Consider the following 22,593-nt stretch of genomic DNA (forward strand, 5'->3'; position numbering starts at 1 on the left):
AGAGAAAATCCCTCAATTATATCTCACACACACACCACACACACACCACACACACACACACACACACACACAAACACAACACACACAAACACACACAGTGGCCGGTGTGTATTTCTGTGTGTTGATAAAGGGCTGTGAAAGTGTGTGCAAATGCGGTAATAATGTCACACAGCTGTGTGTGTGTGTGTGTGTGTGTGTGTGTGTGTGTGTGGCTTCAACAGGGACACAGTTAGAGCATGTAGCAGCACTGCCCCCTGCAGGCTGGTTTGCTAAAAGATCTACATCCACAGATTGCAGCTTCAACTGTCTTAATCACTTTGTCTGAAACGGCTTCATACTCCCAAAGTGCACACTGTCTCAACACCTGCAAGAGCCAATACACCTGTGCACAAAAGTATTGGGACACCTGATCATCCTACATCATCGGTTCATCCTACTTTTGTTGGAGTACTTGTATTTACTGTGGATTTTAGCAGAGAGTCCTATTCTATTGGCAGTACTTCTTCTCTACAGGGACTAGACAAGCTGTATGTGTGCATTTGCACATCTGGTTCAGCAATGTGTGCTACTTAAAGTAGCACAAGAAGTCCACAAACATTTGGACAGAGGGGGGGTTTAAACTTTGGTGGACACACAAGGGCATCCACTTGACCCCACCTCTGACCTCTGTCACTCTCACAGCTCTCTCACAATCGTTCTCCTCAGTAAAGAGCAGCTGCTAGCTTTACTGGGTAATCCTCTCTCCTCGCCCTCCTCGCTCTCCTCGCCCCTCCTCGCCCTCCTCGCCCTCCTCGTTCTCCTCGCCCTCCTCGTTCTCCTCGCCCTCCTCGCCCTCTTCGCCCTCCTCGCCCTCCTCGCCCTCCTCGCTCTCCTCGTTCTCCTCGCCCTCCTCGCCCTCCTCGTTCTCCTCGCCCTCCTCGTTCTCCTCGCTCTCCTCGTTCTCCTCGCCCTCCTCGCCCTCCTCGTTCTCCTCGCCCTCCTCGTTCCCTCCCTCGCCTCCTCGCCCTCCTCGCTCTCCTCGCCCTCCTCGCCCTCCTCGCTCCTCCTCGTTCTCCTCGCCCTCCTCGCCCTCCTCGCTCTCTCGTCCTCCTCGCCCTCCTCGCCCTCCTCGTTCTCCTCGCTCTCCTCGCCCTCCTCGCCCTCCTCGGCCTCCTCGCCCTCCTCGTTCTCCTCGCCCTCCTCGCCCTCCTCGCCCTTTTTGCCCTCCTCTTCTGTTTGCTCAAAAGATAAACCCAGTGCAGTGACCCTCCACAGCTCACTCTGCACGTTCACTTACACAACCTGTGTGTCTGTGTGTGTGTATGTGTGTCTGTGTGTGTGTGCGGGTCTGAAAGTTTGATACACTTTAGTTCTACAAGCTGCATTCTGAACATGACCTTTGTGTGTGTGTGTGTGTGTGTGTGTGTGTGAGTTTATGGAGCAATAAATGAGTTCTCTATCATTTTTATTGTAGAAAAATAAAACTCTCTTAAAACATGGAGCAGAAAACATGTCTGTGATTATAAAGCTGTGTGTATGTATGTGTTTGAGTGTGTGTGTGCGAGTGGTATGTGTTTGAGTGTGTGCGTGTGTATGTATGTGTGTGAGTGTGTGTGTGCGAGTGTATGTGTTTGAGTGTGTGCGTGTGTATGTATGTGTGTGAGTGTGTGTGTGCGAGTGTATGTGTTTGAGTGTGTGCAATGTGTACGTATGTGTGTATGTATGTGTGTGAGTGTGTGTGTGTGTGTGCGAGTGTATGTGTGTGAGTGTGTGTTTATGTGTGTGTGTGTGTGTTTATGTGTGTGTGTGTATGTGTGTGTGAGTGTATGTGTGTGTGTGTACGTGTGTGTGTATGTGTGTGTGTGTGTACGTGTATGTGTGTGTGTATGTGTGTGTGTGTGTGTGTACGTGTGTGTGTATGTGTGTGTGTATGTGTGTGTATGTGTGTGTGTGTATGTGTGTGTGTATGTGTGTGTGTTTATGTGTATGTTTCCCACACCCACTCGAACACAGCCCCACCAATGAGCATGCTGCTAACTGCTCCGTCTCCTCCAACCGTGTGGAGGTGTCCAGTAATGTCTACTACACTTGATAATGTGGTTCCTGAGCCTGTAGGACCCGCTGTTAGCTAGAACCCGGACTGAGTGTTTGTCTGCTCTGTACTTTAGTCTGGGTTTATAGAGAAACAGTGAAACAGTCCAATCTGATCTGATTACTGATCCACTTGAGGAAAGGAAGTCTGTAGAGCGTGATCACAAGCTGTCAGACTGCACCAATAAAACCCCTCACATGCTGAAGAGCGTGATGAAGATCAGCCATAACATTAAAACCACCTGCCTAATATTGTGTAGATCCCCCTCATGCCACCAGAACAGCTCTGACCCGTCGAGGCGTGGACTCCACAAGACCTCTGCATACCGGGAACCCCCCACAAGACCTGCTTGCTGATGTTCTGGAGATGTTCTGACCCAGTCATTATCTAGAACATCACAGTCTGGTTCTTGTCAAAGTGTTTTAGATTCTTACGCTTGTCCATTTTTCCTGCTTCATCACCTTCATCACCTTTAAGACCTGACTGTAGATGTGGGGGAGTGTCTTCATGTGTCTCAGAGGAAGACTAGCGCTCTTCATCTCAGTGCTGGTAGCATCATGTGATTTGGGGAGTTCTAGAAATGGGGGGACTGGACTCAGAGGCCTCGGTTTTCCAGTATTCCAACCCTGAAAGCGTCTGAATAACCAGAGAAAACAAACTCGTCTGATTTACGAGGTGCCACCGACCTCACACTCTGCAGCTCCAGCAGCGTTAGCGCTAGCATTAGCGTTAAAGTTACGCAACTTTATTACAAATATTATCCACGTGAGAACAGCCCAGACACACACCGAGTGAAGTGTTAGTGTAACCACGGGTCACCCAGCAGGAGGCTAAACTAGCTTAGACCTGATCACACAACACACACACACACACTTTCTATTTGTAAAAAGCAGTGCTTTCTAACCCTGGTCCTGGAGGCCCACTCTTCTGGCTGCTCTCAGCCCACCTGATCCAGCCAATCACATCATTAAATAATGCCTACTGAGTTAAAGTGGGTGTGTCCATGCAGGGGAAACACACACAAGCAGGACAGGGGGGCTTCAGGAGCACCGGTGGGGGGAACACTGTTTTTCTGGTAATACCATAGCAACCACCTAGCAACACCATTGCAACCACAGAGCAACCACTAAAACAATGCCACAGCAGACACTTAGCAAAACCATAGCAACCACCACAGCAGCCATGTAGCAACCACTTATTAACGTAACTGACAAACAGTAAGCAACGCCAAAACAACCACCAACAGTACTATAGCAACCACCTAGCAACAACAGAGAACCCATGTAACAACCACTTATTATCACCACAGCAACCATCTAGGAACCACCTTGCAACACTGTTAGTAACCACCTAACATCACCATAGCAATCACTAAGCAACTTCATAGCAACCGCTTACCAACCACCTAGCAAGCACCCATCAAATCCATAGCAACCGTTTAGCAACCTAGCAACTGGATACAAGAGCAATTACCAAGCAATAATCTAGCAACACCTTAGCAACTATTAAGCAACTCCACTGCAACCGCTCAGTAACACCATAACAACCAAGCAAAAACCTGGTGTCACCCTATTGACCACGTAGCAACAGCCTAGCAACTGCCTGCACGTGAGACCGTTCACACTGCTGAGTTTGTGCTGGGCCAGTGCTCCTGCCGCTGCTTATCCTGACCCTCGGGTTTTGGGCTGTACAGGATCCTAACACCCAAAAGTCCTGCCCCACCTCTGACCCCCTGCGTGCATGGTGTATCAGTATCTGACCTCTGACCGAGTCAGAACTGAGTCTCACAGCAGAGAGCAGAACGTATTAGCGAGGTGAAGAGCTCACACATCTCCTCCTCCCCACGTTTCACCTGCCTGCAGGAACCACCTGGAATACCACAGCAGCCATGTAGCAACCACTTATTAACGCAACGCCAAAACAACCACCCCACAGTACTATAGCAGCCACCTAGCAACAACAGAGAACCCATGTAACAACCACTTATTAACACCACAGCAACCATCTAGGAACCACCTTGCAACACTCCCCACGTTTCACCTCCTGCAGGAACTCAGAAAGCCCTGATCCCAACACCCAGCTCAGAGATCCAGACCAACACCAGCTCCCAACTCCAGGATTAGAACTGGACAAAATGTGGGTCAAGCCGGCAAAGTATACACACTTACAGTTCTCTATAGCACACACACACACACACACCACACACACACACACACAGCTTAACAGGTCAGCTGGTGTGAGAGTGAAAGTTTAACAGCATTTTCTCTCTAAACTGAACAACCAACACACAGAGTAACACACAGCAGCCACTGAGCGAGCCACAACACACACACACACACACACACACCTGGAAAAACAGCACTACTTACCCCAGTGAAGGAAGGAAAGAGTGAAAGAATAAGAGTGTAAGTGTTCATTGAGACTCTCTCTCTCTCTCTCTCTCTCTCTCACTCACTCTCCCCACTGAATCATTAACCCATGACAGACGTTGCGCAAATTCAAAAAGCTCAATACACACACACACACACACACACACACACACAATCCCTACAGTCACCATAAATCACCATAAATACACACACACACACACACACACACACACACACACACACACACACACACACACATACAGACACACACGGAACCCCTTCCACTATATATTTGGGTCCCCTGTAATGCAAACTGACAGATTTCTATATACATATATATAATATATATATATATATATATATATAAACACACTATATGTCCACAAGTTTGTGGACACCCATTCTAATTCAGCATTCAGCTACTTTCAGCTGCACCCATTGCTGACACAGATGTGCAAATGCACACACACAGCTTGTCTAGTCCCTGTAGAGAAGAAGTACTGCCAATAGAATAGGACTCTCTGGAGCAGATCAACATCATGACCCTATTGGCTCCATGCTGCCTAATGCCAGGTGTGGGGCTAGAGGGGTATAAAGCCCCCCAGCATTGAGGAGCTGTGGAGCAGTGGAAGAGCTGTGTTCTCTGGAATGATGGTGGAGGAGCTCCATCCAGTACTTTTGGGAGGAGTTTAACACCAGAGCAGCATCAGAAAGAGAGCAGAGCAGAGCGCTCCTCAGAGGAGGAAACCTTCACTGGCTGAAATACAGGGTAATATATTCCATCATATTGATGATATATCGCAGTGTGTCTCTGCTGAGGAGGATATTACAGCTGCATGTGTGTGATCTGTTATCTGATCAAACTGGCTGGTGTGTGTGTGTGTGTGTGTGTGTGTCGATCGGTAAATCACTTTATTACACCTGTATCAAAGAAGATCCATAAATAAAGGTTTTATTGATTGATTGCTTTGACTGATGCTCAGATTTCCCCATCAGTTTTGCCAACACACACACACACACACACACACACACACACACAACACACATTCATACTCATTGGCCAGTTTATTAGAAACACCTACCACCTCTGGACCACCTCTGGACCAGGCACACTGTAAAGGGGGTTCCTTTACTCCTTACCACAGTGGACCTTTTCCAGTGCTATACAGAACCACCCGGGTTTCCCACCACTGTGCAGAACTCTTCTACTAGGCATCAGATCCATGGAGGGATCAGGGACAGTGCTCAGGACACGGTTTAGGACACAGCCTCATCTTATTTTTATAACTCTGTCCGTCTGTGAGAGGAAGTGAAAACACAACCCTGCTTCCTGTGTTCCCCCAAAGCTCTGGACCGCACTGTGGCCGTAACACACCACACACAGCCTGGCTGTAACACACTCACTCACTCACACACACACTCACACACTCACACACACTCACACTGACCACAGTTAGCTGTAGTGTCTAATCTCTATAGGTCAGCTTTAGAGTGTGCACTGCTGGTGGCACAGATAAGACCCCAACCCGCCTCTGCAGAACACAAAGGAAGGACCCACAGTACTCACCTAGCGCCGGTCCACTCTCTCCTGCTGACCTCCTCTCCTCTCTCAGCTCAGACGCGCTCACATGAGTCCCATTACAGTAATCATCCTCTTCCTCATTCTTCCCACAGAGGACAACGAGGCTCAGACCCTGACCCTGAGACACACCTTCCCCAACACACCCTGCTCACACTGTCCACACTGTCCACTGTTCTGTCCACACAGTCCACACAGTCCACACTGTCCACACTGTCCTCACTGTCACTTTTGAGGTGAATAAGTATTTGGACAGGATTTCTAAAGGTTGTCAGTGTTTGATAAAGGGGCGACTGACTTGTGAAAATGTGTATTGTTTGCTCCTGGGCTCCCCCTACAGGTGGGGAGTGTAATTCACTTTTACTCCACTGCAGTAAATTTAAATCAGGAAGAGAAGTTCTGAGAAGAGTTTGGCTCTAGAACCTAGATGAGCTCCCCCAGTCAGAGCTGTTCTACAGTGGAGGTTCTAGATAAGCTCCCCCAGTCAGAGCTGGAGTTCTACAGTGGAGGTTCTAGATAAGTTCCCCCAGTCAGAGCTGTGGTTCTACAGTGGAGGTGAAGGGAAGCAGACGTCTGAAGCTCTAATAAAAGCTCCTCACAGAAAGTTCTTCACCTAATGGTGATGAAGACGCTGCCTGATGACTGAGACACTGTTCTACCAGAGTTCTGAGAAGAGTTCGGCTCTAGAACCTGCTTTTAAAATCAGATCATTAAAATGGTGGAGGGATACATGCTGCAGGGTGTAGTGCAGCTACAGAAAGTAGTCCCTAAAGAGAACTGAAGAAACCTTCTGAATGACATATGGAGGAATTTTGGAAAATTGGTGGAGTTCCCCTTTACATGTCTGGCAAACACACATTCTTGCAGCACAGTCACACAAAAACACACACTGGCCCCCTCGCTCGCCTCCCTCGCTCGCCCTCCCTCTCTCTCTGTGTATCTAGGCAGCAGAGGTCAGAGCTCTGCAGGACGGTGTTTTCAGACAGTAATCTTATTAAACTAGATTTAAGGAGGGCCTCGGCTACTCTTTCTCACCAAACACACACACACACACACACTCACACACACACTCACCTGTGCACAGACATTATGGGGTGGAAGGGCAGAGGCTGAATGTGAAGTGAAAGTCAACTCAGCTTTATTTATACAGCACTTTTCTAAAGCGAGCATTCTCACACAGCTTAGTGGTTGCTATGGTATCCCAGATTTTTGCTAAGATCTTGCTAGGTGATTCAGGTGTCCAGGTGGTTGCTAGGTATTTGCTAAGTGGCGTCTATGGAATCTTAGACGGTTGCTTTAGTATTGGATCCAGTGGTATTCATGGTGGTTGCTATGATGTTTGTAGGCAGTTACTATGGTATCATTTCCATGGCATTTCAGGTGGTTGCGAAGTGGAAGCAGTAGTATCAGTTTCTTTCTGTTCTATGGTGGTTGCTATGGGGGTCGTTATGCTCTTGCTGATGGTTGTTAAGGTGTTTGGGGCAGTTTCTATGCTGTTACAAGTGGTTACTATGCTGTTGCTAAGCAGATGTTAAAGCATCCCAGGTGGTGGACAGGATGATGCTTTGTAAAAGTCTTTAATAAGAGATCAGTCCGAGAGGACTTGGGCGAATAGCAGAGTGGTCTCCTTACTGACTCGAGTCTAAGATTAGAGGATCTCTGAACTATTAGTCTGTTCTAACTAACTGAGGCTTTTCTTGGGTAAATAGTAAAGCACTTCTGTAAGTCGCTCTGGAGAAGAGCTTCTGCTCAGTGCTGCAAATGTAAATGTCTAATCAGTCTAATCAGGGGGATGAGTGGGTATGCTGGTGGGCTTCTCTGGCTCATGCAGGCGGCCCAGTCTGGACTTCAGCAGCAGCATCAGACCAGAAAATGCAAACTGAAAATGCAAATCTGACTTTAAGGTGAGGAACAACAGGAACACTGAGCTTTAGAGAGCAGAGCACGGAAGCAGCAGCTCCATAGACGTGTTCTCCATTGCTGCTACCAAAGGGGTCAGAACTGGGTTCCCAGGGTACTCTACTTAGGAAAACATTTTCCAGGACTTTTCCAGAACATGAGAGCATCTACATACATACAGTGTTAGACGCCTCTCAGTATGGACCAGTACTGCTCACATGCTACTGGATGATTAAACACCTATGCAAATCTGTCCTGTGAGATGAAAATCCCTCTGGTGTTCATTAAACAGGCCACCAGGGGCTAAAATAGGACATCCCACTGACTCAACTGCTCAATTCCTCCAGGATCTCAGTTCTAATCTCTCATTTCCCACATTTTCCCTGTTAGACCTTTAAATCAATCAGTTTATTAATTTATCAGCTTTTTATATCTGCTGTTTTCACAAAGCAGCTTTATAGAATCAGTAAGAGGACAGGAGACCAACAAAACCCCCGGTCATCAAACCAAAGACCACCGTGCAAAACCTCCCTCAGAAGGAACCGAGACTCATGGGGGGACCCGAGCCGACCCGTCCTCCTCTGATCAGAACTATTTATAAATGATTGATGACTGTCATCAAACCACCAAGACTGTTCTTTTTCAGACACCACTACAAAACTCTGACACCCCCAAAATAGTGCACTACATAGTGAACAGAGTCGCTATGGTATCTCAGGTGGTTGCTGTAATCAGTCCTTATAGTATTCCTAATGGTTGCTGGAAGGTTGCTAAAGTGTTCCAGGTGATCGCTGTGCTGTTGCTATGTGATGGATGCGGTATCCTGTTTCTATGCTATTTGCAGTGGAAGTAGTGCACTATATAGTGAACAGGGCGGCGTGTCGGAGCTCATTCAGATAGGAGGATCAGAGGAGTCTGATGTTTATGAGCAAATTCTTTCCAGATCAGGAAACAGAGAAGACGATCAGCAGCTGCATAAAAAGTGTTTGCTTTTATTTCCATTATTAATTAATATTATTATTTTGACTCTCGTCCACTCCAATGGAACAAAAGTGGAGGCATCAAAAAACAACGAAACCAAAAAACAACGAAACCGAGCGAGACAGAGGACGAAACCAGCACACAAGCATCAAACACACACTACAGTATCTTAATGAACCCTTTATCATCATCATCAGCTCTTCTGTTTGCTGTTGTAATTAATGTATTATTGCTCCCCAAACAAGCACACTTCCTCTCGTCAGAGCTGGAGAGACACACACATGTTCACATCATACAAAGAGAGAGGGAGAGGGAGAGGGAGAAAGAGAAAGAGAGAGAGAGAGAGAGAGAGAGAGAGAGAGAGAGAGAGAGAGAGAGAGAGGAGAGAGAGAGAGAGAGAGAGAGAGAGAGAGAGAGAGAGAGACCCGAGCAGAACCTCCACCCAGCGGAGACGTTACAGGATGTTTAACGGGTGGTTCTAGATCAGACGCTCAGCCGCTCTCCAGCAGAGCCGTAGCGAAGCCCATTCCCTCCATAACCTGCTGTAGCTCCATCTCTGGCTGTGGGCTGTTCCCGTTATATCAAACTGGGAAACACAATACCATCAGATTTATTTAATCAACAGGAATTAGTCATACTTTTGAGGGAGAGTCATTATTTTGGTAGAATCCATTATTACACTACAGCCAATCTGAGAAAATAAGGTAATATTTTTGCTAAAACACAGACTTTAGGAAATGAAGTTAATGTTTCACTGCAGCAACTCGGACTAAAGAACACTGTCTATATGTTGCAATAGTAAATCAATGTAATGACCTCCACTAAAGCGAGAGTGAAGCTGAGAAACGAAGATTTCTGTAGCAAATTTACAGTCAGTATTTACTCAGGGAGTCGAACGTCCAGGAGAAAGTCATTCTGATGTAGTAGATCAGAAATAAGGACACAGCAAAAGTAACTGCTGACAGGATTGGTTTACTCTCCCTGGTGGAAATGAGCTCCACAGCGTTGCCTTTTTTTCTGCCGGACGCTTCGCTGTGCATCCACACCAAGATCAGATCAGTATAATTTACAGTGACTGCAGCGAGACACCCTGACCCTGTTCCCGGGTGGAAATCCGGCTCATGCCTCTGGAATGTTGCACTAATTACAGTTGTGTTCAAGTGAGGAAGCGCTCAGATAAGCTTTAAAGGGGTAATCCAGAGTTTTCAACCTGACCTCCACTGTGGTAGGCGCAATAGGTGGTGGTATGTAAAAGAGCTAGTTCTTGTGACATCAGAAAAACACTAGAACCAGGTAGTAGCGTTTAGTTAGAAATGGGCTGTGTGACTAGAGCAGCGAGCGGTGCAACTTCAGCTGTGTTTCCATTTCCCTCCAAAACCTGAAGGGGGTTGAGTTTTCCTTTAAAACGCATCCGCGTTATCGTCCAAGGTAATCAGTGATGCAATACAGATCAGAGTGAAACTGAGGTACCCCTTTAAATCCATCACTGTAGCTTTTGTGTTTGTATCTGAGCAGATGGGCAACCAGCCAACAGGCTGAGCTGATACACACACAGCCCAGAGATCTCCCCTCCCTCCCCTCCACCTGCAGGACAACCTTACAGACTTTCACACAGACTGAAGAAAAACACAGACAGAGAGACAGAGAGAGAGAGACAGAGAGAGAGAGACAGAGAGAGAGAGAGACAGAGAGATCCTCTATGGTAGTCCTCATCCCTGGTGATCCCATGAGAGTGTATGAAGTGTGTGCGTTCGTGTGCTTAGATTTTCAATGTCCATTGTTTCACACTGGAGTCGTGAGATGTCGTGACGAGTGTGTGTTCGTCCAGCCAGGCCAAACCGCTGACATGGTGCAACCGGTGAGCGTCTGCAAGAGAGGAGGAGAAACATGAACAAGGACACGTGGCTTTGCTCACTCAGCAGGTAAAGTGGCTCAAATCTGATTTTCTTGCCAAATCTTGAGACCTATAATCCAACATTCACACTCCTACACGGACACGCATGCGTTTCAATTTTATACACAACTTCACCAGCAGAACAACCCCTAAGACGAATAAAATATTAGGCACTAAAACCAACAGCAGCACATTATAAGGATGGGCTCCTGGAGTTGCTCAGTAAATGTGTGTGTGTGGGCGAGAGGGGACCCATACCTGGGATTTTGATCCTCTTGTCGGAATCGTTGACAGTCCACACATAGACCATCATGTCCATCCCTCCGGAGGCAAAGTGGTCATTATCAGGGGACCAGGCCAAACACACAACCTTGGCGTGATGCCCATAGAAATCATTCTTAACCTACACACACACACACACACACACACGTTCATGTAGATCTGCTCCAGAGAGTCCTATTCTATTGGCAGTACTTCTTCTCTACAGGGACTAGACAAGCTGTGTGTGTGCATTTGCACGTCTGTGTCAGCGATGGGTGCAACTTAAAGTAGCTGAAAGCACTCATTAGGAGTGTCCACAAACATTTGGACATACAGCGTATGTATAAATTATACAGTAAATTGAGTACAAGGTGTACCGCGTAACCGTCGGCAACGGTGAAGACTGTGATGACTTTCTTCTCGTCGGAGACGGCGAGGAAAGCTCCGTCTCTGGAGAATTCCATATCAGTTACCGGACCCTTCGCCTCCAGAACTTTCCCATCATCCTTCAGGGTGTTCCCCTGGACCGAATACAGACGCACCTTTCCATCCTACACACACACAGACACACAGACACACAGACACGGTAAGCACACAAGTGCCAGTAGTCTGCTGTATGCGATAATGAAGTGGTTTACAGACTGGTGGCTTACAGCTCCGCCCACAGCCACAGTCCCGCCCCCTGGGTGAACAGCCCCTGCTTCCGGTTCAAAGCCCAGATTGTCCAGAGTGAAAACTTTTCTCTTGTCCTTCAGCAGCACCACCTGCAGGAGGGAAGAGGCATTACAGGATCAGACCACAGTCAGAATCAGAACCCCTTCTACAGTGAAAGGCCCCACGGAAAACCAACCCCATCGTAAGCGCATGTTCAAATTTCACACTTCAGATTGATCATTCTTAATTTTGAAATAATTGATTACTTGTTTTATTTACATATGAAACTCTGCATTAGAGAGTGTGTACGTTTATTACCTGTCCAATACACACAGCTACAGCCAGGCCTCCAGGCCCCAGTGACACGGTCTTCGGCTGGACGTCCATCTTCACCAGGTCAGAAGCACTGATGCAGACACACAGCATTGTTACAGTTATTAGTGTGTATTTACACCAGAACAGCACACCTGCTCCACTTCTTTTTATATCTGATTGTGTAAAAAAAAGCAATTAGAGCTCCGAGCTACTGATGACAGGGTTGTGGGTTCGAGACCCGGCTCAGCAAGCTGCCACTGTTGGGCCCTTCACCCTCTCTGCTCCCTGAGTGCCACAGCAATGACTGCATGTGTGCTCAAAGTCACGGAGTGTGTGTGTGTGTTCACAGAAGGAGTAAAGGTGTATGTGGGAGTTACCTGTACTCTTTCTTGCTGAGGTCAGTGAAGCGGATGGTGTCGTCCATGCTGCAGGTCACCAGGCGGTTAGACTCATCCACACCCATCTTGGCCACCAGGTTGGAGTGACCCTTTCCTGAGATCGCCTCGTTCTCTCCCGTCTCAGCGTCCCAGTAATGTACAGCGAGGTCAAGGATCACTTCATTTAGGAGTTACATTTGCAAACACACAGATGAACAGAGACAGGTAAATGGAAGCAGGCATCGATTGCCATGACTACAACACAGATACAGCCCATAATTTATCTCCTGTCCAAACCCACCAGTGCAGCTACATGAGTCTTCTGAGTTTTATATGGAATGATGGTGATGATGATGATGATGATGAAGGTAAAACAGTGGAGAATCTGAACTAATGCAGTTCTCTTTAGGGACTACTTTCTGTAGCTGCACTACACCCTGCAGCATGTATCCCTCCACCATTTTAATGATCTGGTTTTAAAAGCAGGTTCTAGAGCCGAACTCTTCTCAGAACTCTGGTAGAACCGTGTCTCAGGCATCAGGCAGCGTCTTCATCACCATTAGGTGAAGAACTTTCTGTGAGGAGCTTTTATTAGAGCTTCAGACGTCTGCTTCCCTTCACCTCCACTGTAGAACCACAGCTCTGACTGGAGGAGCTTATCTAGAACCTCCACTGTAGAACTCCAGCTCTGACTGGGGGAGCTTATCTAGAACCTCCACTGTAGAACAGCTCTGACTGGGGGAGGTTATCTAGAACCCAGCATTTCACACCAACCCCCACCCATGAGTCTGCTCAAACGCTCACCATTTATTTAAGATTTATTTAAAAGTCCCTTTTAACTACAGCTTGGGGGAAAAGTGTGAAATCATTTGTGTTGAAGATGAATTTGGAACATTAGCACAGAACCTCACTGAAGAGTAACAGTGAGGATATTTCATAAAAAGAAAGGATATTGATGTGTCCGTCATGGCTGCCAGAATAGATGAAGGAGCGTCCGTCCTCTTTATGAACCGTCACGCACTGGATCGCCTTGCTGTGGCCCTGCAAACAAAGGCAGGGGTTTAAAAGGTTAGTTTAGCACTGGAGCTACGAGCCCCGCACTTTGATCCGTGTTTATAGATAACAGTCATACAGGGTCAGAAAGCACATAATCAAGAGATTACTGAACACCTGGTTGAGGGGAGTGTGTGATTACACAGGCCTGAAGTTAGCTCCGTTAGCTACATCAGCCTCAAAGCAGCGTTCTCACCTTGATGACCCGGAGAGGCCGGTTGGGGTTGTTCTTGTCCAGGTAGTTGATGTATCCGGACAGAGAGATGCTGAGGAGGTAATCTTTCTGCCACAGGCAGCCCAGCTGCTGGTCCAGCACATCTGACCCCAGGTTAAAGGTGGTTACTGCGGTGCCGGTGGCCACATCCCATAATTTCACGGTCTTGTCACCCGATGCGGAAATGAGCTGAGTGCTGTCAGGGCTCCAGCACACCTGCAGAAGAGGAAGAGCCATTATAATTAGAATCCTCCTCATCCTCATCCTTGTCCTGTGTGTGATGACGCACATATTTTTGACTGAGATTTCTTCTGCCAGCTTCACTCTGATCGGCTGCAGCCATTAGGCTAGTGCTGCTGTTCCCCCAGATTAGCATTTTAAATTACTCTCTCTTTTCAGCCAGACATTAAAGGGCCGGTATCCTACGATTCTCTTGAATGCGATTTTTTATTGAGCTACATTAATGTTTATTTTTACATCATCATCATTTTTTAAATTACCTTGCAATGAAACAGACTGTTTCTGTTACTGCCCAAATATAAAATAAATACGCTCTGTTTTGATTGGCTTGTTTTAGATATGCAAATGGGTTTTTGGTTGTGCACGTGTCAGTCTTCACCCTCCCAGTGTCAGGAGCATTGCATGTGATGGGGGAACAGTACTAACGAGTGGGTTGGGCAATTGGCTAAAAATGTTAAACTGGGAAATAACATGAATGAAATAAATGGACACTGTATGGATCACATGGGCTGGGCGAGTGTCCACTGTATTTTGAAACCTTCTCCAACATCAGTGACGATACATACAGCATATATCCCGCCCTCATGGGCTTTAGCTCCGCCCAGCGTGCCCTGCTTTTCTGCAGTCTTCCCATCATACAGGAACATCTGGAACAAGAGAGAGATAGAGACAAAAAAGGAAAATAGGACAACGTTACTTGCAGAGTGAGTGTAGACGGTGAGAAATGCTGAGGACACCTTTACTGCAGTTCACACACCAAATAAAAGTTTCACAAAAAACTCAGAGAGCCTCACCTGCCCATCTGCCCCCGCGGACACGTAGCGGCTTCCGTCCGGCGAGAAACGCACGCAGTTCACGAACCGGCTGTGATCCTAGAGAAGGACACAGAGACAGAGACAGAGACAGAACAAGAGTTAGGATCTTTTCCTCTGTAAACCACTCAAAACCCCTTCCTGTATTATTAGTACTGTCTGTATCCCACTACTGTGTAGAACAGGGTTAAGATTCACTACAGATACACCATCACTACCACAATGTGTTTGTGACTTGTTAAAGTACCATCTAAAAGAATGAATGAATGAATGAATAATTAATTAATTAATTAATAATACACCGTTATGGCGACCAGCCTAACTACACACTTAGTACAGACACTTGATGTGGGACTAAAGATAAATTGTCGCAAGAACCCTTAACTCTGTGGAACTGGGTGTGAAAACAGTACTGTCAGCATTAAGACCTTTATGAAACGGTTTAAAAACAGCATCTTCATCACTAATCATAACCATCACTGCCTTCATCCAATCTCTCCATCCCCCCTCTAAGCCTTTCCCATAAACAGCTATAAAATAGAGCGATCAGCAGGAGTGACTGCGTGTAGCCAAAATCAATGCCAACAACAAACTGTTAAGAGACGACAGAATAAACACTGCCACCCACATTAATCACTGACACACACACACACACACACACACACACACACACACACACACACACACACACACACACGCCTCCGCTCGGCCTGCTCAGCATTCCACAACACACTTCTCACTTCTGTCCACATTTCCGCCTCTGCTCAGCTCGCTGCTGTGAACTCCAGAACCTTCGCAGAGATGGAGACAGGCTTTCTGACAGAGGTTTGTGTGTTTACTCAGACTGGCGCAGAAATCTGACCCTGCAGTCAGGCTGGAGCAGCGGCTGAAGCTGAACAATTCTACAGGCTAGAGATGGCTCATATGGGACAAATATTATACAGAGAACCTTTAGAATTATACCTAGAGGGGTATAAAGCCCCCCAGCATTGAGCTGTGTAAGAACTGTTCTCTGGAATGATAGTGGTGGAGCTCCATCCAGTACTTTTAAATCCTCACAGCAATGCTCCTAAAATCTAGTAGAAGGTCTTCTTCTCTGGACAGTAGAGACAGTTACTCCAACAGAAGCAGGATCAACTTTTTAATACCTTTGAAGAAAGAGTTATTGAGCAGGTGTCCCAATACTTTTGTCCATATAGTGTATCCAGCTGAGTGTGTCGGCAGCGGAGTAGCTAGTGAGTTAGCATGGTGCTGCTAAAGTAAAGCATGCTCTGACATGCAGCACATTCCATTCTCTCGACTCATCGCTTTGCCAAAGTTCGGAAATTTAAGATGACTGTACTGCTCACAGCTCCCTAAACAGCAGCAAACGAGCCGGACGCCGCAGTGTGTGTGTGTGTGTATAACCAGCTGCTGTAGTGCTAGTGTACTGCTCCAATGTTAGTCTTAAATAAAACGAAAGAGTCTTAGACACGTATCAGACATCCAGCCCTTCTAGGACTAGACAAACTTAGCAACACACACACACACACACACACACACACACACACACACACACACACGTGTAAACACTTACACTCAGAGTGCATTTGAACTTGAATGGTGGTCCCTCGAGGAAGGTGGTGCAGTTATCGTCGCTGCCGGTAACGAGCCGGTACGGCCGGGTCTGCTTGATGTCCACGCTGTTAATGATCTTACTGTGGCCCACGATCTCCCCTACTGACGAACCACTGTCCCACAGGAACACAGCACCAAACCTGCAGGGAACGAACACACACACACACACACACACACACACACACACACACACACACACACACACACACACACACGTAAACCTCAACACACCCCACAGACAAAACCACACAACCATCCAAGCATCTGTATTCATCAGAGATGTCTTTCATGCCCAGATCTGCAGATACCCGCAAATATACACTGTTCAGCCATAACATTAGTACCACTGCAGCTGAAGTGAACCCACCAAAAGTGCTCAAAGAAAAAACAACCGGTGAACTGGCAACAGGGTCGGGGGGCCCAAGGCTCACTGATGCTAATGCTCACAACTTACAGGACCTAAAGGATCTGCTGCGAACATCTAAAGGTGTAAAGAGATCACAGCAAGGACACCTTCAGACGTCTGCTGTGATGGCACTCGGGGGAGCAGCCTAGCCACCACCTAGCAAACTCAGACACTGCATGGAATAGCCCAGCACCTGCTGAGCTTCAGCACATAGTCTGTTCTGCTAATAAACTGCAACTGAAATATCTGCCGACGCTGAGAAGAAGCCGAGAGCATGGTTAGTTCCTACTTGCGTGTGTGTTTTTTTGACAGCGTATGACTCACTGTTATCTATAAACACAGGCTGAAGTACAGAGCAGAGCTAAATACAGCACCATCATCTCATTACTCCTCTAAAGACCCCTTCAGACCACAGGACTCTCACTTCTCTCTGCCCTCTCCCACCACAGCGATGCGCTTGCTGTCCTCCGTCCAGGCGATGTCCTTTATCTTCCCTCCGAAGGGCTGATACTCGTACTTCAGCAGGTGCTCCTTCTGGGTTGTGTCCCAAATACGGATCTTGCCAGAAACATCTGAGGAACAGAGACACGCGGTTAGCCTCATTAAAAAGTGCAGCACCTTTACAAGAACCTTTACCGATAGTTCCTTAAACTTGAAAATGGCGGGTGTGGAGAACCTTTCTAAAGCTCTGCCTTCTTAAAAGTTAAGGATCCGTGTTGTATCTACAGGCTGGTCCCTCAATTCCTCACTCTCATAATTACATATGTACCCTTCAGCTCCACAGTAAATACCCAGTAATTCACAGCAATTCATGCAGACACTGAATAACTCACAGTGGATACCTAATAAATGATAGTACATACAGTACATATCAAATTACTCATAACAGATAATGAATAATTCACAATGGATACCAAGTCATTTACAGCAGGTCCCAACAATTTCAGAGTAGATAATGAATAATTCATAGTGCATAATAAACAAATGATAATACATACTAGTGTTGCACAGATACCGATACTATCAGTATCGGCAATAAAGAGCACAGATATAATGAAGCCTACTGATGCCATAATCCCTTTTATTTATTTTATGGGTTTTTTTTTTTAAACATAGAAATTTTGCATACTTTATGAAACCAAACTTTTAAACAACCAGTAAAACCCCAGTCATAAATAGTTATTACCATTAATCAGACATTTAATGGAACTTTCAGCACTTTTTCTTTCCATGTAGTTTTTGGTTCTTAAATTAAGTTGAGTTTCAGCAGCTTGTTCTAAAGCCACACACTGAAGTTTAGTATCTTTATACATAGAGACATGTTCTTGTAATGAAACGTGAATTTTAAACTCCAAATAAAAGCTGTTTGGTCGAGCTTAGCAAAATTATGCTTTCCTACTTGCTTACTGCCCTGTGGCGACTGAAGCTCTGACACTTGAGCTTCACAAATGTGCAGTTACTCAACCTGAACATGCTGTTCTTTTTAAGGAGAATCAGGATTTATAGCCGTCTATCGAGTATTTAAGTCAGAGTTGGTATCAATACCAGCAGATACTTGAAAATCTGGTATAGGTATTGGAAAAAAAAAAAAAAGGTATCGGTACATCCCTAATAAATCCCAAATAATAATGGATATAGAACAACTCATAGTGGATACCAATAAATGATACATTTGAAATGATACATTTCTCATCGTGGATAGTGAATGACTCATAACGGACACCAAGTCATTCATAGAAGATACAGAAGAATTTACAGCGGATACCAAAGGAATGATACAGAACAACTCCTTATGGACACACATTAAGTCTTAGTGGGCACTGACTAACTAATTGTTGATAATTAATAATTCATAGTGCATACAGAATAACTCATAGTGGATAATCAAATTACGGATATCAATTAACTCATAGTAGATATTGCATAACTCACTGCTGTTGAATAATAAGCTTTGGGGTCACATAACGCTCTACATTAATGAACAGCATATCGAAGCCAAGAGCACCGTGAGAGGAAACCGCTCACCGGTTGGCCTATTGTTTGAGACTTATAAACTCGTCGTAACTAAGCAACTAGAACGGTTTGGCTGAAGTACCAGGTTTGACTGACACTCCCACACATCCGGAAAAATCCAGATTGTTCCTGTAATGGTTCCAAAAAATAACTGCTACAAGCTTTCATCAGGCTAATTTAAGCAATTTAGCTTTCATTACTTTGGAGCTACATTAGCCTCGCAGCCTAACTAGCTCTCACCTCCTGAAGCGATGTAGAATCCACTGGGGGAGTACTTGGCGACGATGACCTGGTGAGGATGTTCTGTGTAGATGTCAGCGATGGCAGGGTTCTGCAGAACATAGAACAGCAGCATCTCAGCTCAGCAGCACTCCATACTACGTGTTCAGAGTGGGGGGTTGGGGAGTTGGGGGGTTTGGTGTAATGCGCTGGGTTCTAGATAAGCTCTACTAAAAGCTCCTCACAGAAAGTTCTCCACCTAATGGTGATGAAGACGCTGCCTGATGCCTGAGACACTGTTCTACCACAGTTCTGAGAAGAGTTCGGCTCTAGAACCTGTTATCATTAAAATGGTGGCCGAGTTTAGGTATGTATCGCTGCTTCTGTAACAAAACCTTGTATCCTCCAAAACTATCGCTGCTGAGTAGATTTCAGAGCTGTGTACAGTGAAGGGAAGCATCCTCGAGTGCCACTCAGAGATAGGGAACATTCCTGTGCTCAGAACCCTAAACCGTGTTAAAGCCACAACCACAGAGGTTCTGACCGAGTCACAGAACACGGTCCTGGTAGGTTATAAGTGTTTGGAGAACTGTAACCAAGAAAATCTGAGGAGGAGGAGGAGGAGGAAGAGATCTTACATCAATGTTCCTGATGATGACACTCTTCCCATTGGTATACAGGAAGTTGTTCCCCTTGGGGTCTCCACCCAGCACTTTGGCCACACCCCTTTCCATCTGTGGCAGGCTGGCAAACACGCGCTCTGCAGGACACAGCCAACACAACCAGTGATTACACAGCAATGCACATCACACAGATTTAAGGGTTAGTAGTCATGATGATATGAACACAGGTACAGGGAAAATTTAAAAAACGCCTCTTGGGACGAGCGGCAGAGCTGACCCAACACCAGCACCTGACCAATCAAATAATCCTCTCCTAAATGTTCCAAAATGCAGTGAACACCGTCCCAGAGGAAGAGAAACTCCCTACTAATGCGCTTCATACAGGCGTCCACACTCGACAATCAGCGTAATCTGAATTAGCCGCTTTTGTGATGTCACAACAAACACATTTACATACTGTACCAAGGGCAGTTCAGCACTGACATATGCAAATGAGCTCTGCTCTGATTGGCTGCATTACACTGCGCCTCAGTCCAGGCTGAAACACACCTTATAACAACAACTTCAGCATAAATGGGCGGGGCTGTAAGTTGCCTCAGTCTGAGCAGATAGAGACTGTGTTGTGTAAAATGTTCCATTAGCTTCCATATAAGGGCTGAGGGAACAGTACGGGACCGCTTTGAGGAAACAACTAATGGATGTTTATCCATGATGTGGGCGCTTTTTATCATTAAAAATATTATTATTATTATTATTATTATTATTACGTCTGACTGCAGTTAATGAGGTTAATTAAATGCAACTGTAATCACAGCCAAACGTGAAATGTCCACTGCTCATGCATGCAGGCCTCGGGACAGGCTTGGGACAGGCTAGTACTGTGGTTGAGCTTCAGCTCCTAGCCCATTCATTCTAGAACCACGCCACAAATCACATCACACAGGAGGGTGCGGGTTTGCATTGCACAGATAATAAAAGTCTCTGCTGGGTTACAGCACTGAAAAAGCCTGAGTGTGTGTGTGTGTGTATTTCCGCATTTACACACACACACACACACACACACACACACACACACACACACTTACTTTTAGACTCTGTGTTTTAGACAACGCATGCATGCGCTTAGTTACATGCAGAGTGTGTTATTGGCCGGTCTGAGGTGTATGCAGGACCCCCTGAGCATGCACAGCTCCGCGGAAAGCGGTCTCTGAGCGCTTCATTCCGAAGCTCCGTTCCACCTTAACTGGTGCAGCAGTTGCTGTGCAGCAGCCTCGGGCGCCATCATGCAGCTACTGCAGCAGTTAAGGTGGAACGGAGCTTTTCGGAAGTGTCTGATAAAAACCCTGTACACAAACACAACAACCAGACAAAGACATTCAGAACCCACCCCAACCCAACTGGACCCGTCACAAGCGGGTATAACGAACCGGTACCGGGGATGCATTTCCTCCCGGGAGCCATATCTCCATTCAAAACCAGCCCAAAACAAAAGCCCCGGAGCCGCGACTGCACTTACTCAGCTCGTGCGACATGACTGCGCTGATCCACGGAACCCGAACCTGGACCGGAACCCGAAACGAGACACAAATGGAAAAAACACACACGGAAAAACACCACCGGAGAAAACCCGCTGCGTGTATATGCGCGAGCGCTTCTCGCGGAAGTGCACGCGCCCCTCCGCCCCGCTCGCGCCTTTGCCCAAATATAGTAAAGCGGTGGCAGCGGCTCGAGGCCCGGTGCAGGAAGTGACGTGTCGTGGTGGCCGGGGATGAGTGTGTGATGGGGTTGTTTCTGGGTTTAGTGCTCGTGACTCACGTTAGAAGAGTGGCGTTTTAGGGTGGCCTGCTGCTGCCTGTGTCACCCTGTCATTATGATCAATAATCTGAGGCTAAAGGGCATTTCCATAACGGGTGAAGAGCTGTGGAGCACACAGAGGCTTTCCCAACAGGAACAAGCCCAATTCTGCATGAAACCCGCAGTAATGCGCCTGCAGTGCAGCTGTTAGGATTAATCTGAGCACATTCAGCACTGCGCTACACTGAGGCGGAGGGGCTAGAGCTAGCTGCTAGCTGTAGGGCTAAACCTGTGAGCTGGGGTTCAGTTCAGGTAAAGCTGTTATTGAAGGTTAACCTACGTTACACTGGACCAGGGTTAGTTTTAGGGAAATCTACTAGCTAGCATTAACCTGTGTTACCTAACCTTATAGCTAAAGTCACCCACAGTAAACCTGTTAGCTAAGCATAGCCTGTGTTTGATGCATTAACCTGCATTAGCTTGAGGTAAGCAGGTTAGCTGTGGTTGACCCACATTAGCCATTAGCATGAGATAAAGCTGAGTAAGCATAGCCTGTGTTTTAGGGATATTTGGTAGCTGGGGTTAGCCTGTGTTACTCTGAGGTAAACCTTATTGGCATACACAGCCCCACCCATTCAGCCTACAGCAGTTTAGCCCCACCCATTCAGCCTAAAGCAGTTTAGCCCCACCCATTCAGCCTACAGCAGTTTAACCCCACCCGTTCAGCCTACAGTAATTTAGCCCCACCAATTCAGCCTACAGCAGTTCAGCCCCACCCATTCAGCCTACAGTAATTTAGCCCCACCAATTCAGCCTACAGCAGTTTAACCCCACCCATTCAGCCTACAGCAGTTTAGCCCCACCCATTCAGCCTACAGCAGTTTAGCCCCACCCATTCACCCTACAGCAGTTTAGCCCCACCCATTCAGCCTACAGCAGTTTAGCCCCACCCGTTCACCCTACAGCAGTTTAGCCCCACCCATTCAGCCTACAGCAGTTTAGCCCCACCCGTTCAGCCTACAGCAGTTTAACCCCACCCGTTCAGCCTAAAGCAGTTTAGCCCCACCCGTTCAGCCTACAGCAGTTTAGCCCCACCCGTTCACCCTACAGCAGTTTAGCCCCACCCATTCAGCCTAAAGCAGTTTAGCCCCACCCATTCAGCCTACAGCAGTTTAGCCCCACCCATTCAGCCTACAGTAATT

General features: G+C 46.7%; 1 protein-coding gene across 1 annotated transcript; it reads right to left on the reverse strand.

Moving 5' to 3' along the window:
* Nucleotides 1-8,890: 8,890 nt before the first annotated feature.
* wdr1 (WD repeat domain 1) lies at nucleotides 8,891-21,314 on the reverse strand. Its single transcript, XM_072693880.1, has 15 exons — nucleotides 21,114-21,314; nucleotides 19,613-19,734; nucleotides 18,996-19,086; nucleotides 17,167-17,314; nucleotides 16,296-16,476; nucleotides 14,702-14,779; nucleotides 14,474-14,554; nucleotides 13,650-13,883; nucleotides 13,352-13,441; nucleotides 12,401-12,555; nucleotides 12,027-12,114; nucleotides 11,708-11,818; nucleotides 11,432-11,605; nucleotides 11,052-11,196; nucleotides 8,891-10,765 (listed from the first exon to the last, which is right to left on the reverse strand). The coding sequence occupies exons 1-15, from the start codon at nucleotides 21,127-21,129 to the stop codon at nucleotides 10,659-10,661; spliced, it is 1,821 nt and encodes a 606-aa protein (XP_072549981.1). The 5' UTR covers nucleotides 21,130-21,314; the 3' UTR covers nucleotides 8,891-10,658.
* Between the last annotated feature and the right edge of the window lie 1,279 nt (nucleotides 21,315-22,593).

The sequence above is a fragment of the Salminus brasiliensis genome, chromosome 12 (assembly GCF_030463535.1).
Source record: "Salminus brasiliensis chromosome 12, fSalBra1.hap2, whole genome shotgun sequence".
Lineage (NCBI taxonomy): Eukaryota > Metazoa > Chordata > Actinopteri > Characiformes > Bryconidae > Salminus > Salminus brasiliensis.

Coding starts and splice junctions, on each gene's coding strand:
- wdr1 (XM_072693880.1), bottom strand. Junction 16,477..17,166: donor GTGGGAGAGGGCAGAGAGAA/GTGAGAGTCCTG, acceptor CGTTCCCTGCAG/GTTTGGTGCTGTGTTCCTGT. Junction 11,819..12,026: donor TAGCTGTGTGTATTGGACAG/GTAATAAACGTA, acceptor TCCCTCCTGCAG/GTGGTGCTGCTGAAGGACAA.